Source organism: Solea senegalensis, linkage group LG19 (genome assembly GCF_019176455.1).
Source record: "Solea senegalensis isolate Sse05_10M linkage group LG19, IFAPA_SoseM_1, whole genome shotgun sequence".
NCBI classification, from domain to species: domain Eukaryota; kingdom Metazoa; phylum Chordata; class Actinopteri; order Pleuronectiformes; family Soleidae; genus Solea; species Solea senegalensis.
The window spans coordinates 20836562-20852263 of record NC_058038.1 but is presented as its reverse complement, the minus strand read 5'-3'; the positions used below and the strand labels follow the sequence as shown (position 1 = coordinate 20852263).

The 15702-nt window shown below is 44.8% G+C and overlaps 2 protein-coding genes across 2 annotated transcripts in view; both read right to left on the bottom strand.

Annotated features, from left to right (window-relative positions):
* Positions 1-800: 800 nt before the first annotated feature.
* On the bottom strand, positions 801-4441 carry cdipt (CDP-diacylglycerol--inositol 3-phosphatidyltransferase (phosphatidylinositol synthase)). Its single transcript, XM_044049997.1, has 6 exons — positions 4254-4441; positions 3655-3789; positions 3215-3368; positions 2644-2725; positions 2482-2563; positions 801-2304 (listed from the first exon to the last, which is right to left on the bottom strand). The coding sequence occupies exons 1-6, from the start codon at positions 4294-4296 to the stop codon at positions 2162-2164; spliced, it is 639 nt and encodes a 212-aa protein (XP_043905932.1). The 5' UTR covers positions 4297-4441; the 3' UTR covers positions 801-2161.
* Positions 4442-7174: 2733 nt separating this feature from the next.
* Positions 7175-15702, bottom strand: part of taok2a (TAO kinase 2a) — a 15898-nt gene continuing 7370 nt past the window's right edge. Inside the window, exons 12-20 of the mRNA XM_044050791.1 lie at positions 15100-15315; positions 14443-14571; positions 14099-14335; positions 13128-13256; positions 12067-12270; positions 11626-11865; positions 11337-11549; positions 10868-11050; positions 7175-10157 (exon numbers count right to left, since the gene is read on the bottom strand). Of these exons, the coding sequence (XP_043906726.1) occupies positions 9126-10157; positions 10868-11050; positions 11337-11549; positions 11626-11865; positions 12067-12270; positions 13128-13256; positions 14099-14335; positions 14443-14571; positions 15100-15315 (2583 nt within the window). The 3' untranslated portion in view covers positions 7175-9125. The remainder of the gene's footprint in view (positions 10158-10867; positions 11051-11336; positions 11550-11625; positions 11866-12066; positions 12271-13127; positions 13257-14098; positions 14336-14442; positions 14572-15099; positions 15316-15702) is intronic.

Below are 15702 nucleotides of genomic sequence, written 5' to 3'. Positions count from 1 at the left end.
GCCGCCGCTCCTCGGTAGGCCGACAGATAATGAAATCCGACATCTACAGAAGGAGCGCGGCCGTCGATTCTCCCCCAGACTCGGCTTTGAAACTCCACGGGTGCTCGTGTGGATGAAGCGTCCTCCGGTGACCGGAGCGCGTTGACCGGACGCCCCGGACTGTGAGCTCCGCTAAGATGGTGTCAGTGTCTGCTCGAGCTAAAGCGAGCGTTAGCATCTTAAAGGTAACGATGCGCGCAAGTGCAACAGCTGGATGTGAACCCGCATCGAACCCCAGCGACAAAACCCGACATTTCACGTTGATGTGCTGCTTTGCGCAAGTTTAACACGATAATGCGCAGAGACAAAGATGTTTTTACCGACGTGTCGGGTCACCGTGTAATCTGTTATTAAATATTAAGCCGACACCTGATGTTTAATTGACATTATCTGGTCATTTTGACTTTTCATTTCGCAATACGTTTTAAAAAAAAAAATAAAAGTTCACATAAATCTTTTTTTCTTTTCTCATATAAAATAAACTGACTTTTTTATTCACAATGTCTTACGTCATAATTTTCATTCACATAGATATGAAGACTTTTCACTTTTGTATCGTAACCATCACTTACCCTTGATGATAATATTTTTATTTAACTGGCAGAAATGAGCTTCTATAATCTCCCTTAATTCAGATCTGGTTGATGTTGAAGTTTGGATTGATCAGGTCGGTCTAATCCAAAAGTAAAATCAATGCAGTCAACGGTTAATTCAGGATAATGGAGAATAGATTTATTTCTGTTCATAATAAAAACAAGGTGTTCTTTTTTAATAATCCATTTTATTGTTCAATTGTTTTACAGTTAATTCAAACATAAACTTGGCATAATATCTTTCATCTAACATTAGCAGTGGCTCTGCTGTTCAATTATATTACTTATATATTTTGATGTTTTTCATATTTTACACAGAAGTTTTCACATGAGGTGAGACACTTAAAAACAACCCACTAACAAAACAAGTCAAGAAAAAAGGTGGTTGTTTTTCGACATTAAATCACAGAGACTCTGAAGTTCTCTGTTGAATCAAAACATCTCAACTTGACAGCTGTTTTCACTCATTTTTCAGACATTCACTCTCTCATTAGCCATCTCTTCTCCTCTGCACGTTCACCTGGAGTCGTTTTCAGCACAGAGAGAAGAGTCTGTTTCTGTGGGGGCGCCACTGGGCTCCATTCTGGGACCGCTCCTCTTTTCCCCCCATTGTACCCTTTCTCCCTGGATTCCATTTTGAGGAAATTTCTTCATTGCTCTGATGATGACTGACTTTTATCTTAGAGGAGAGAACTTTCTTTTTTGCACCTTTAAAAACAAACAGTGAGCAGGAACCTGCACGATAATCTTTCAATGGTCGCAGAGAGAACACTGTTGCACCTCCTGTGCACTCAGACAGGGGGCGCATTTTTACTTTAACTTACACTTTGGTCACAAACATCGCAGGTAAAATAAAAACATAATAATAATCATCACGATCATGAGGACCAGGAATGACTAGAAAGATTCATCATCACATAACATATGAACAGAAATTCAACACCGAGTATTATCACATCAACAGCGCCTCCTTGTGGCCGTTCTAATACGTGGAAAAGTCTCTGTTACGTCCAAACTAATAAACATAATAACGCACGTAACACTGTGGGCGGAGCTACGGGTAACTAAGTCTCAGTCCAGAATGTGATTCAATAAAAATACGTATTTCACCCAGGAAATGAGGACCGTCGTAAATGACTCTAATGTCACGTAAACACTTTAGTCTGACTAAGACCTGGACTATGTGACTCATAGTCTGATTACTCCTGCATGTAAACGTCAGACTGGAGTCAGACGTGTCCACAAACGTCTTTGACCCTGAAGGAGACGTCGTGGAAACAGCAGGACGGTCGATGGACGTCACCATGGCGACGACGTCTTTCGTTTTATGAATTGGACGAGTCATCGGTTACAGAGAAAAAGGTCGGCAGATTATTTGATAATGAAAACAATTCCTAGTCACAGCTCTATCATCATTTAAATAACTTTTAAATAATAATCTAATCCATGTGGGATTGGGTTTTTTTCTGTTTGGTCAAAACAAAAATCTTGTGTCACACACACACACACGTACACACACACACACACGCTCAGTGTTTCTTGGCGGTCTTCTCTCGCTCGGCGGCGTCCAGAGCAGCCATGTTCTGGGCGGCGGTGATGAGGTGCAGGAGGCTGATGGCAGACTTGAGCAGGCAGATGGTTCCACAGAGACCCTGCAGCCAGTACAGCCACGCTGGAAACACACACACACACACACACAATGTCACTGTGAGAGACCTGATTCTGAGGGACAAATCTGGATCTTGCAAGGCTGGTTTTCCTCTAACAGACAGTCAGGGTTCAGCTTTAAACATGAAAACCAAAAACCATTTCCAGCAGATCACAGCGAGGAGGAAGAAAATCTTCTTACCAGCAGGTTTTGAGATGTGATGAAGAATGTAGAGCAGACAGAAGAAGAGCTCGTTCCCGGCACACATCACAAACAGAACCGGCTGCTCGACACAAAACAGAACCCGTCACAATCCACAACAACAACAACAGGTTCACACCTGACCCGGTCTCTGCTCCTCACCTTAGAGGTGTAGTAGATCCGGAGGACGGGGTTTCCTGACAGGTCGATGGTCTTGTGACTGGCTGATCCTTTAATCGTGGAGCTGAGGAAGACGAGGACAGAAAGACACAAAGAAAAGATGAGGACACACCTACAGAAGTGTGGAGGACACACCTACAGACGCGTGGAGGACACACCTACAGACGTGTGGAGGACACACCTACAGACGTGTGGAGGACGCACCTACAGACGCGTGGAGGACGCACCTACAGACGTGTGGAGGCACATACAGAGCGTGTGGAGGACACACCTACAGGCGTGTGGGCATCAGGCGCGTGGCGGGCGCACCACAGCGGCGTGGAGGGCTACAGGCGGCGTGGAGGCGCACCTACGAACGGAGCACCACCACATGTGGACTTACTCTGCAAGGCGGCGTGCCTACATGTGGAGGGGGCGTGCTACAGGCCGTGGGGCTCACCTACAGGGCGTGGAGGGCACACCTTGGAGGGCGCACCTACAGGCGTCATCACAGGCGTGTGGAGCACCTACAGGCGGCGTGGAGGGGCGCACCTACAGACATGTGGAGACGCACCTGTGCAGGTGCAGCCAGTGGCTGGCGATGTCCAAACACATGCTGAGCTGAAACAGAAAGGTGTAAGACGGGTAGAGCAGCGACAGGTTCACCAGCAGACACATGGTGGCGCAGCGGTCCGTCAGCATGTCCATCATGGCGCCAAACTTGGTGGCTGACAGAGAAACAGCAGAGTCAGGAAAAAACTGGATCCTGGTCGGAACCAGGAAGTGATCTGAGACTTAAACTCCCAACAGTTGAACATTGTGAAAATGTTCTGAAGATATCCTATATATCACAAATTCAAATACTTGACACAAAACTACCAAGAGTTGGACCTGGATCAGTCAATAATATTACTAGATAACCTTATATATAACTGGTTTTAACCTGAAAGAAGTTATTGAGTAACCCTTTAAAGAGTTTCACACAGTGGAAGCTTCTCTCTCACACATACATACACTGATTGAGTGCCCGGGCAGCGTGGCCGTCAAAGGCGTCCAACAGGGCGCTGAGCAGGTAGCAGAAGACCGCTGGCCAGGGGCAGCAGGGCATCAGGTAGAAAGAGAGCAGGGCCAGAACCACACGGGCGTAGCCTGCAGGGACACAAGGAGGAAGACGACACTTAAGGTTTCACACCAAAGAAATTCAGTGAGTCACAGGAGCTGCTGGACATAATGTGAATATAAATGTCTTCTGTATGAGCTCATGTTCATGTTTTTAAAAAGGTTTTTATGGCTTTTTTTTATGTGGTTTTTGTGACAAGTCAAAGAAATATAGCAACTAGAGCTTCAACTATCGATTATTTTCATATAAGTGACATATTTTCTCAATTAATTGAAGCTGAGAAATGTCAGAAAATAGAAAGTATTCACTTGAAGGTTCAAACACGAACTCCTCCAAACCAAATTCAGGTTTTTTGTTTATGTAACGCCTCGTTTTCAAACTAGCGGAACCACATTCATGTTGTTTGTTTTCACTCGGTTTTCATTATGTCGTTGAAGCTAATGCTAACGCTAAATGAGCTCCGTGTTCGCGGGGACAAACGCACTGAACTCACCGATCAAATTGGGAACGAAGAGGAAAATGTTGTTCTGCGTCATCTCTGAGGCGGGAAACTGCTGCGGAATCCACAGAAAGTGTTCGAGAGAGAGAAAACGAGAGAAAACAAGAGAAACAACAACCGACTGACGACTTCTGAACGGGGGCCACTTCCGCTTTCACGCGACCGGCAAAAATAAGAGCATCACTTCCCGTGTAGTTTTTCTTTCTTTCACCATACAAGCGTCATCTTAAATAAAATATAAATATTAATAACTATAACGGTAATATCTGTGAATCCATAAATTACATTTTAATGTTAAACGTTTTTTTCATTTCACGCTAATGTTCGTGTTGTCAATATAAAACTATTTTACAATATACATATACTTCGAGATAACGACGTAAACATGTGACGTAGATGACTTAAACTCGCGTGGATTTTATGACACGAGTTTTTAGATTAGTGGCTAAATTGGAAGCCATGTTCCCACATCAAACCCCATAAAGAAGACCAGCTGCGGAGACACCGGAGCTGCTGGTCCTCTGCTGCCTCGTGTGGTCATTTTGTATCACTGAGTTAAGTCTAAATGAGATATTTTATTTCAAAAGCCGAATTTTACAAAATAAGACACTTGAACTTAGTGACGGCGACAGAAGGGGATCAACAACTCCTGTGTGCTGTGATGTTAAAATCACTGATCTTCTCTATGGGCTTTGGTGTGGGAGAGTGAGTGGTTTACAAACTTCAGGTAAACAGTGAGATAAAGACGTGATCATGTGACATAGAGATTGAAAAGTGGCGCTCACAGCCATCGAACGATGAAAACAAAACAAAGCTTGAGTTTTTGTTCATTTATTTCTCCAAAATTATTTTGTTACGCTTCTGTACATTTTTTTTTCAACATTTCTACAAATGTTTTTGACCTGAACATTTGAAACTTGATCTTCTGTCATAAAAACACATCATCATATTATTATTTCTATGCCGACCACAAACTACATTTTAAAGGCCTAACTGCAAAACTAAAAATGTTTTTGCGCCATTAAACATTTTTCTTTTATGCACCAGAGAAATGTCGGACTGAAGACGAAGAACCAATGTTTTCATGTAAATGAACACGGACATGAAATCTATTTGTAAAAATAAGAGATTTTTTGCTTTTGACAAAAATATTTTAGAGCCTCAGTGAAAGTTCTAACAGACACAGAAACCGAACTCGAGGTCAGTGAACACAACATTTAGTTTGGACGGAACGACGACGTCTCATACGTCACAACTTGTATTGCGAACACCAGCGCGAGACCGCGACGTCCCGCAGTGTGAACCGGCTGCATCCACATGGTTTCCACGAGCTCTGAAAACAGACGATTTCACTTTGCTGAGATCGGTTCTTTGCAGACGAGACTTGACTCTCGGCCGTGAACGAAAAAGAAAAAACACTGGTAAAACCTCTCACTTCCTGTTCGCCGTTTGTGAAAGTGAATAAAGTTGACGTTGAACCCGCACACGCTCGTGCGACACGGACCAGAAACACGATCTTGTGCTCAAATGAAAGAAACGGAGAGCGAGCGTTCACATTTCATCTGGTTTGAATTTTTCCATCCGGGGAGGAATGTGTGTATATACATGTATATACACACATATGTGTATGTGTGTATATACATGTATATACACACATACACATATATATGTGTGTATATATACATATATGTATATACACACATACACATATGTATGTGTGTATATACATGTATATACACACATATGTGTATGTGTGTATATACATGTATATACACACACATACACATATATATGTGTGTATATATACATATATGTATATACACACATACACATATGTATGTGTGTATATACATGTATATACACACATACACATATATATGTGTGTATATATACATATATGTATATACACACATACACATATGTATGTGTGTATATACATGTATATACACACATACACATATGTGTGTATATACACACATGTATGTGTGTATATACATGTATATACACACATACACATATATGTGTGTATATATACATATATGTATATATACACATACACATATACATATATACACATATACATATATACATAGATACACATATATGTATACACACACACACACAGATATCTCTGTCGCCAGGGACCATCTGCAAAATGCAACAGCAGCGTCGTCAAACTTTCTGTAAACAAAGAAAAATCTGCTTTTTAGATTTGTTTGTGAATACTCATGAGTAACGATGACTTTGTTACTTCACCATGAAGTCAGGAGTGCGTTTAAAGTTCAAATCGGTTTCTGACTTTACCGAAGTCACGTGACTTGTGTTCGATGGAAAAATCAAAACTGGACGAAACAGGAAAACGCTCGCTCTCCGCTTCTTTCATCTTCCCATTTTATTTTTGAAAAACCCACTAGTGACTGACACGCGTGTGAATCTGACTCGATCCAATCAGGAGGGGGAACTCAAACGCGCCAATTCAAACACTGGTCATGTGATCTGTCAGTAAGGGTGACTGTGACTCTGCCCACAGCCCCCGTGGCCCTCATGTGGAGGATAAAGAGGTAGAAGATGGATGAACACATGAAAGCAGAGAAACAGAGCTTTGCTCTCATACTCGAGTTACAATAGAACCGCAGGAAGAAGGTTCTATCGCCCCTTCACCAGTGACATCATGAGGAGGGCGGGGCATGCACAGTCAGTGAGCATGAACTAAAAAATCAAAAACGACATCCGTCGGCCACTCAGTGGCGACCGTCACGTGACCTCACGCTTGTCAGCCCTGCCCCCAAAATTCACTCACATTCTTTGACGTTGAGTGAAAATGAGGTAGCCATGGCAACGGCGACACACTGAGGTCACAAAGTGAAAGAAGTGCAGAGCGACGGCGATGACATCACCAAATGAATGAGTGAAGGTTTCATCAAAGCTGGGATTTTTTCATTTAATCAAACAAAAAACAAAAAGTCATTTGAAAAGTTTTCTGTCAAATTCAACTAATGAAGAAAAACCAGGTGTTTTACACTGTAAAAATAATCCAAAAAAATGAATCTCAACATAAAACAACAGAGTGAAATGTACTCACTTATTAAAGCAGCTTTGTGTTTTTGTTTGTTTCCTTCTTTTTTTTTCGTTGAGACGTAACAAAGATTTCACAAAGTAACAAAAAAACGTTATGGCACCAAAACACGACTGTGGACGCTTGACGTTTCAATACTGGCTCAAAACTAACAGAAACATAGCCCACAGCTCCGCCCACAGCCCCGCCCACAGGTGTCAACTCCTCACACCACAACAGGAATGCTGGGAAAGGAGGTTCAGGTGTGTTTGAAGAAGGTACTGACACCTGTTTGACAGTGACTGTGCTGTGAGCGCCCCCTGCTGCTGAGAACTAGCCTGAGACACCACTCACCCTCCCACAGCAAACTCCACAGAGGAAAACCAGTGATCTCAGATATCTGCGGGGACACAGGAGCAGCTGGTCCTCTGCTGCCTCGTGTGGTCACTTTGTCACTGAGTTAAGTCTAAATTACATATTTTAAAAGCCAAATTTGACAAAATAAGACATTTGAACTGAGTGATGGAGGATCATCAACTCTTGTGTGTGTGACGTTAAAATCGCAGATTTGAGTGTGTGGTTTACAGACGTCTGCGTAACAGTGCGATAAAGACGTGATCACGTGACTTAAAGATCATACTCAGAGTTTATTTATCACAAGTCTTTGGTGACGCAACTAAAGCCGTTTTTTTTCCTCATGTTTCTGCTTGCAGCCATTTTGTTGTGACTGAGAGTGTGCGTGTCTCAGGCCGGTTCTCAGCAGCAGGGGGCGCTCACAGCGCAGTCAAGTGTGGGTCATGTGTATCTCATCAAACCACGAGAAGAACCAAACTCACTATTTTAATATCTCTGTCACAGTAACATTGCGTGTCTTTTCCACCTAGTGGTCAGAACTGGTAAATAAACCTTAAACATTTGCATTAAAACATAAATATTCCGACTGCAGCAGAAGAATAACAATAATAATAAAAGTTAGAGCATCTATCTGTCAGCGTCTAGTAAAAGTGATTCAACGAGACAAAGTAATGGCTGTTCCTCAGAGTTAGCGGCTCCATCTGTACAACCACACTGCACTCACTGTACAGTTATATCACACACACACATACACGCGCGCACACACAGACATACATACACACACACACACACAGACAGACAGACACACACACACAGACAGACACGTGCACACAGACAGATACGCGCGCGCGCACACACAGTCAGACAGACTAGAACTTGGACACAAACATTAAATCCTGTTTTTGAATCATTTTCTCGATTAATAATTTAGACGAGTTCATTAAACTAAAATGATTGAGTTTGTTTTTATCACGACGTCATCGTCTCATTATTTACACAAGAAAAGCGCGGGGACTGTTCCTTTAAGGAGATTAAAGGGCAGCGTTTTATTCTACTGTCGTCTGAAAACATGACCGGACCAGGACTAAACAGGACGTCTGCGGCGCCCCCTGCTGACCACACTCAACACTAAGAGTCTAGAAAGTGGCTTATTTACATAGAGTGGTTTTTCTAAAGCACCACAGTGGAAGCTCCACAAAGACCAGGTGTTCAGACCTGGTCCTGAACCGGGTCCTGAACCTGAACTGTTCACTTTCTGTGACGTCTGTGTCGTCAAATGCTTGCGTGTTTCATAAAAACAAACGAAGAAAAGACAAAAGTTGAATTTGACGTGTTTTTTTCAGCAGCTTCTTCAGTGGAAGCTTCTGGATCTTCTGCTCTTCTACTCTGTTGTGTCAATTTGGCTGTAGTGTGTCCACAGGGGCGGGACGACCCCGGACGAGAGATTGCACGCCGTCTCACGAGTACGAGAGGTGGGAGCCATTAGAGATGTGGGAGGTGACCGACGTGCTGCGGCTCAGCCCGCCGTCGCTCCCCCCGCCCCCCCCCGATGCCGTCCTCCTCAGAGGCTGTGGGCTGTTCCTGAGCGCCATCAGCCCTGCGCCGCGGACACTCAGGCCGCCGCCTCCGTAACCACCCTGCGAGGACGAGGAGGATGAGGCGGAGGAGGCAGGGGAGGAGGAAGAGAGGGAGATTGGGGGAGGCAGAGGAGGAGGTGGAAGGAGAGCCAGGGACTGGGAGGAGGCGTGGGAGGAGAGGAGGTGGTGGTGGCCCTGTGAGTGATGGGAGTAATGGCTGTGGCTACTGTGGCTACTGTGGCTGCTGTGGCTGCTGTGGCTGCTGTGGCTGCTGTGGCCGCCACCGCCGCCGCCGCCGCCGCCGCCACCTCCTCCCACCCACTCCCTGGCCCGGTCTCGATCCCGCGTGTCACGCTCATGGCTGTCCCGGTAGAGCTGTGGCGTGCTCTGGTGGTGCTGGTAGTGCTGGGGGAGGTGCTGAGGGAGGTGGTGGTGGTGCTGCTGCTGCTGCTGCTGCTGCTGCTGCTGCTGCTGGTAGTGGTGATGGTGATGGTGGTGGTAGGAGCTTTGGCTCCTGCCACTCTTGTTCAGGTCACCATCTCTGCCAAAGCCGTGTGATGAGCTGATGGACTCGGCTCGGCTGAAGCCTCCGCCGCCGCCTCCTCCTCCTCCGCTGCTGTGGTTGTGACTGCGCCAGGACGGAGTGGCCACCGAGTTCTGCACGCTGTGGCTCCAGTTGCTGCCTGAGCGTGGGACGGGCCGCGACGGCCAGCCGCCGGGGCTGGGCGCGGGGCTTGGGGCAGGGTAACCCTGGTTAAAGGCCTCAGCAGGAATCCCTGTCAGAGCCATGTTACTGAAGCCGAGCCTCATACTTTCTGAGTCAAAGGCCTCGATCTCATGAGCCTGACGCTCCAGCAGAGTTCGGATTCTCTCTGAACGCTCGTTCTGCAGAGACAGCATCTCCTCCTCGATCTGAGACAGACAGATGGACACTTCCTGTCAAATAACCATCAATGTACAAATACACCACTTTTCACTAACACCTTTCTGTCATTTTCAGCTTCTTAAATGTGAATATTTTCTACTTCCTGTCATTTTCAGCTTCTTAAATGTGAATATTTTCTACTTTGTGTCATTTTCAGCTTCTTAAATGTGAATATTTTCTACTTCCTGTCATTTTCAGCTTCTTAAATGTGAATATTTTCTACTTTCTGTCATTTTCAGCTTCTTAAATGTGAATATTTTCTACTTTCTGTCATTTTCAGCTTCTTAAATGTGAATATTTTTCTACTTTCTGTCATTTTTCAGCATCTTTTCTTTTCTTTTTTAAATGTGAATCTTTTCTACTTTCTGTCATTTTCAGCTTCTTAAATGTGAATATTTTCTACTTTCTGTCATTTTCAGCTTCTTATCTTTTTCTACTTTGTGTCATTTTCAGCTTCTTAAATGTGAATATTTTCTACTTTCTGTCATTTTTCAGCTTCTTAAATGTGAATCTTTTCTACTTTGTGTCATTTTCAGCTTCTGTAAATGTCATTTTCAGCTTCTTAAATGTGAATCTTTTCTACTTTGTGTCATTTTCAGCTTCTTAAATGTGAATCTTTTCTACTTTGTGTGCACAGACAGACGTGTGACTGTGTGTCAGGACAGTGTGGTGTGTGTGTGATGTGTTGTCTTCTCACCCGTTGTTCAAGCAGCGCTCGGCGGATGGACACCCTCTGCTCCAGGTCCTTCACCTCTCTCTCGTGCTGAGTGTCTGTGTGGATCTTGATCTTGCTCTGGTAGGCGTTGAGCAGTTCCAGCTCCTGCTGCAGCTGCATGCGCAGCACCTGGTACTCGGCCTCCTGGGTCTCATCCAGACGCAGCTGTGGGGACAGACTTACTGTTAGTAGAGCGCCATCTGCTGGGGACATTCTCTAACCTGAAGCATCATGGCCAAAACCAGGTCTTAATCCCCACAAACCTGTTAAAAACCAGACAACACATCCTCACCACGGCTTTTTAAAATGAGTTGTTTAGTGTTAGTTTGTATAGTTTTAGTCAGTTGTACCAAACATCCAACAGTTTGGAAATAATGTTAGATTATGAGTGGATAAAACAGCAGGTGAACAGGTGTAAAAGGATGCGCGCACGTTTCCTTGCCTTACTCACAGCCTGTGTGGACAGCATGTCATTGATGGAGTGGTCGTACTGCTCGGCCAGGATGGCCAGCTTACGAGTTTGTTCCTCTTTGAGGCGCTTGAGGACGGCTTTGTGGTCGGACTTGGGCGTGCTCTCTAGCAAGTGGTTCCTCAGGGCTTTGTACTGGCGGGTCTGGATCTTACACGTCTCCTGGAACTGTCTCTTGATCTGCAGCTCTTTGGACTGAAACACAAGGAACATGTTTTATAGATCCCAGTTGACACTGTTGGCTTTTGCTGTGATGGAGGTAACTTCCTACCTTCAGGCTCTTGGGCTGCTGCCGCACCTCTGTGGCGTGTTTTTGTCGAAGCTCTTGTTCTCGGCGTTTGTTGTACTCCATCTGGTTGGTCAGTTCCGTCTGATGCTGGGTGCGGATCAGCTCGGCCCTCGTACGCTGGACCGAACTCAGCTGTCTGAACTCCAGCTCCTGTGTGGACTCGTGGTGTCGCAGCAGCATGGCACACTCCAGGTCCTTCTGAGTCTGCTTCTTGTTCAGGTCCTGGTGAAGATTTGTGAGAGATGTTTATTTTCATAATAAAGTTGCTGTGACTTTCCAGCTTCTTAAATGTGAATATGTTCTGGTTTCTTTGCTCCATAGAAACAAAGAAATCATTTTGGTTTGTGGACAAAAACATTTCCACGTTTGACAAACACTGATCAATATTTTACGTCTTGTCTCATCGTGTTTCCCCTGCTGTACCTCTCTGAGCAGGTCCTGCTCCAGGTTGTGTCGAGCGAGCAGCATTTTCCTCTTGTACTGACGACACTGCAGCTCGTAATACTGCCTCTGCCTCCTGAGCAGACTGGCCTCCTCCTCCGCCTGCATCTGCTGCAGACACTCCTTCTGACGGATCAACCACTCCTGCTTCTCACGCTTCGGAGTCGACTGGTTCTCGCTCAGCTCCTGTTTGGTGAGAGTAATCCATTACTGAATCAATTGTCACCCATTTTGATAACTGGTTCATCATTTTTTAGCTTCTAAAAAGTGAATATTTTCTGGGTTCTTTGCTCCATAGAAACAAAGAAATCATTCACAAGTCATTTGAGAACACTTCCACGATCAAGGTTTTTTTTAACGTTACGTTATGGACCAAACTGTTACTCGATTCATAGACGACTCCACGCAGCCTGAACTAACGCCACGTTCCATTTACACCGAGAGTCAGAAGTCGTAACTGCGAGTGACATCAGCTTCGGAGATCAGTGCATTTCAGAATCGTCGGGTATCTTCAGATTCTGAAGAAACACCTTTGTTTCTCTCAAATTTGCACAAATATCAGGAACCTCATCGCGATCTCACTCAAAATAATCTCAATTCAATATTTATACGAAATCCTTCAGCCTCAATTTAGAGAGTAATTCCAGCTGGTTTCATGAACTTTATATTCCATATGCTGGGAAACGAGAGGAAAACATTGACATAATACCGTTGACATAATACCACTCTTCCTCCCTCGCCTGCACTCTCGCAGGGACAAGGTGGAGCTAAGGTGGAGCTCTCCAAGTAAACTTACTGGTGGGCGGTAACATTCGCGGTGAAATGCGCATGCTGACGTCATAAGCGCAGGGAATTCAACATGGAGTGTTTTATGGCCTATACTTACACTAAGGGGGACCACGAAAACATGACTGAGTATTCTTTTTCCACACTTTGGCGACTGGTAGGGCCTCCAGAGTCCCAAATATAAGTATTAAAATGGTTAAAAAGTGGATTTTGCATAATATGTCCCCTTTAAGTGAAGGTGTGAATGGCTCTCGTACCTCTTTCAGCTGCTCCTTGCGTTGACGATACTGTCGTTTCTGTGACTCCAGTAAAGTGGTCAGTTCCTTCTTCTGCTGACCCTGGATGTGCTGCTGGAACTTCTTCTCCTCGGCCAGGGCTGCTTTCATCTGGAGGACACACGGACACGTCCGACGGTCAAAACACTGCTCAAAATAATCAGGGTTCCTGCGGAGAACGCTAAGGGAAGTCGACCTAATGGCCGGGAAGTAAAGTGGCGGAACATCAAGTGTTTGAAGTGACTTTCAATTATACAACAAAAATTTACTGAATCATGTGCAAATTGAGCTGAACTGTCAAGTTCAATAGAAGTTTCCATGTGGAGTTACAGAGAGCTTGAAGACGCTTTCTATTTATCTGCGATGATAAAAACATGCCAAAAAAACTTGAATATTTCACAAGTTTTGACGGATTCCAGGTAGAGAAATCACGAGCAATGAGGTCATAAATGAGCCGATTGTTTGAGTTTGGACTCATTTTATGTTTCATGCTAAAATCATTTAACAAATCCTTTCTGTGACCTGAAAGTTCCTCATTTACCCACTGAAATTAAACAAATGACGACCCAAACGTGTCTCTTCTCAGATTACCTGGAACTTTGGAGGGGCGGGGCTATGGGTTGAATAGCGCTGATTGGTGGAACACATTTGACAGTTGTTTAAGGCAGTGTGGCTGGAAACACCTTTAAACAAGACGTTTATAAGGATGAAGAAAGGCGCGCTAACTGTGCAGCACACGCCCGAAACAAGAGAAACCCTGGATACATTTTCTGGACCTTTGAGGTTCGGTGGAAACACAAACCACACAGATGAGCAGGAAATAAGTTCCCACTAAATAGACGTGCCTGGGAACGTTGGTGGAAAAGGGGTCATTAAGACATTAAGAGACTAAGAAGCAGACCAAAGAACAGGCAAACACAGCGCTGACGATGAAGAGTGAACGGTGTAACAACCTCTTTCTCCAGGATGGCCTGGTGTCTCTTGGACAACTTGTCGGCCTCTGTGGAGAAGTTGTTCCTCTGGTTCTCCAGCTCCTTGTCCAGCTTCAGCTGGTGCTCGTCCATCTCAGCCTTCAGTTTGTTCTCCAGGCCCATCAGCTGCTTCTGGTGCTGCCGCCTCATTCGCTTGTACCCGGACATCTGCTCTCGCAGCGCCGAGCCCTGCTCGTGCTCCTGGATCTGACGAGTCACCTGGAGGACGAGGACATCAATGCAGGATTATCTCCAGATCAAACCTTTAAATCTGCTGTAAAACATATTTATGCTCCAAATAACCATTATTTATATCATAAACTTACCAAGGAAGCCGTTCGAATGGTGGCAAAGTGGTCTCTGTTGCGATAGTAGGCTCGACGGCGTCCAGCTGAAGGAACCTGAGGCTGCTCCATCTCAGGCTGGTACGGGTCGTCATAGATGTTGTCCTGACCCTGAGGAGGAGGAGGAGGGAAATGACGTGTTCAGTAGGGCTGCCAAGATTAGTCGACTATCAAATTTGTCACCAACGTAAACATGAATTTTTTGAATCTTTTTTGAATCTTTTTCTCTCTGTAAACACCCGGTCATTTCATTAGCCTTAGCACACATTTTATGTGTTTGTTTATAATATATTATACATACATGTACATTATATATATACACATATACATATATATATATATATATATATATTCAGAGTTCATAGTTTTTGCTTCCATTTTACAAAAGCATTAAACATTTACAGCTTCATTTTATTTCATTTATCACAATTACAAAACGTCAGAAATGCTGCTACAAGCTGCAAACTTCATTCAAAGTTGAATGAAGTTTCATCTTAATTGTCTTTATGTTTAGTTTGCACCTTAAACATATAAGGGCAGCTGCTGCGAGAAGCTGCAATTTACATATGATCCCGTCAGTCGACTAATCGCAAAAATGGGCCGGTGAAGAGGCGAACGGTGTCAGGGGTGTGGTTTTACCGTGGGCCGGTGGATGATGGAGCTGTTGGAGGTGACGGTGTGTTCTCCCTCCTGCATCATGGCCATCTCACTGCTGCTGTCGTCAGAGGCGTCGGCCAGGCTGTTGACGGAGCTGCTCTGAGAACTGGCAGAGATGGACATGCTGGGAACAGACTGGGAGCTCTCCATGCTGTTGACTGTGCCTGAGATGGACATGCTGGGAACAGACTGGGAGCTCTCCATGCTGTTGACTGTGCCTGTTCTCAGCAGGTACTGTTACACACACACACACACACACACACACACACACACACACACACACACACACACACACACACACACACACACACACACACACACACACACACACACACACACACACACACACACACACACACACAGTGAGGGGCCCATTGCAGGGTTGCCAAAACTTGGTTGACATCAAATTGAAGCACTTTTCAAGGACTTTTCCAGGACCAATTCTCTCTCAAACTCAAGGACTGAATGCGCTGACTCAGCTTAAGATGGGAGGACAACTTATAAGACCTTGTCTTCACCCCTGATGGACAATCTTGGTCTAAGTCAGACTTGGACATTTGTCTTTGGTGAGACAGAAATCCTCAC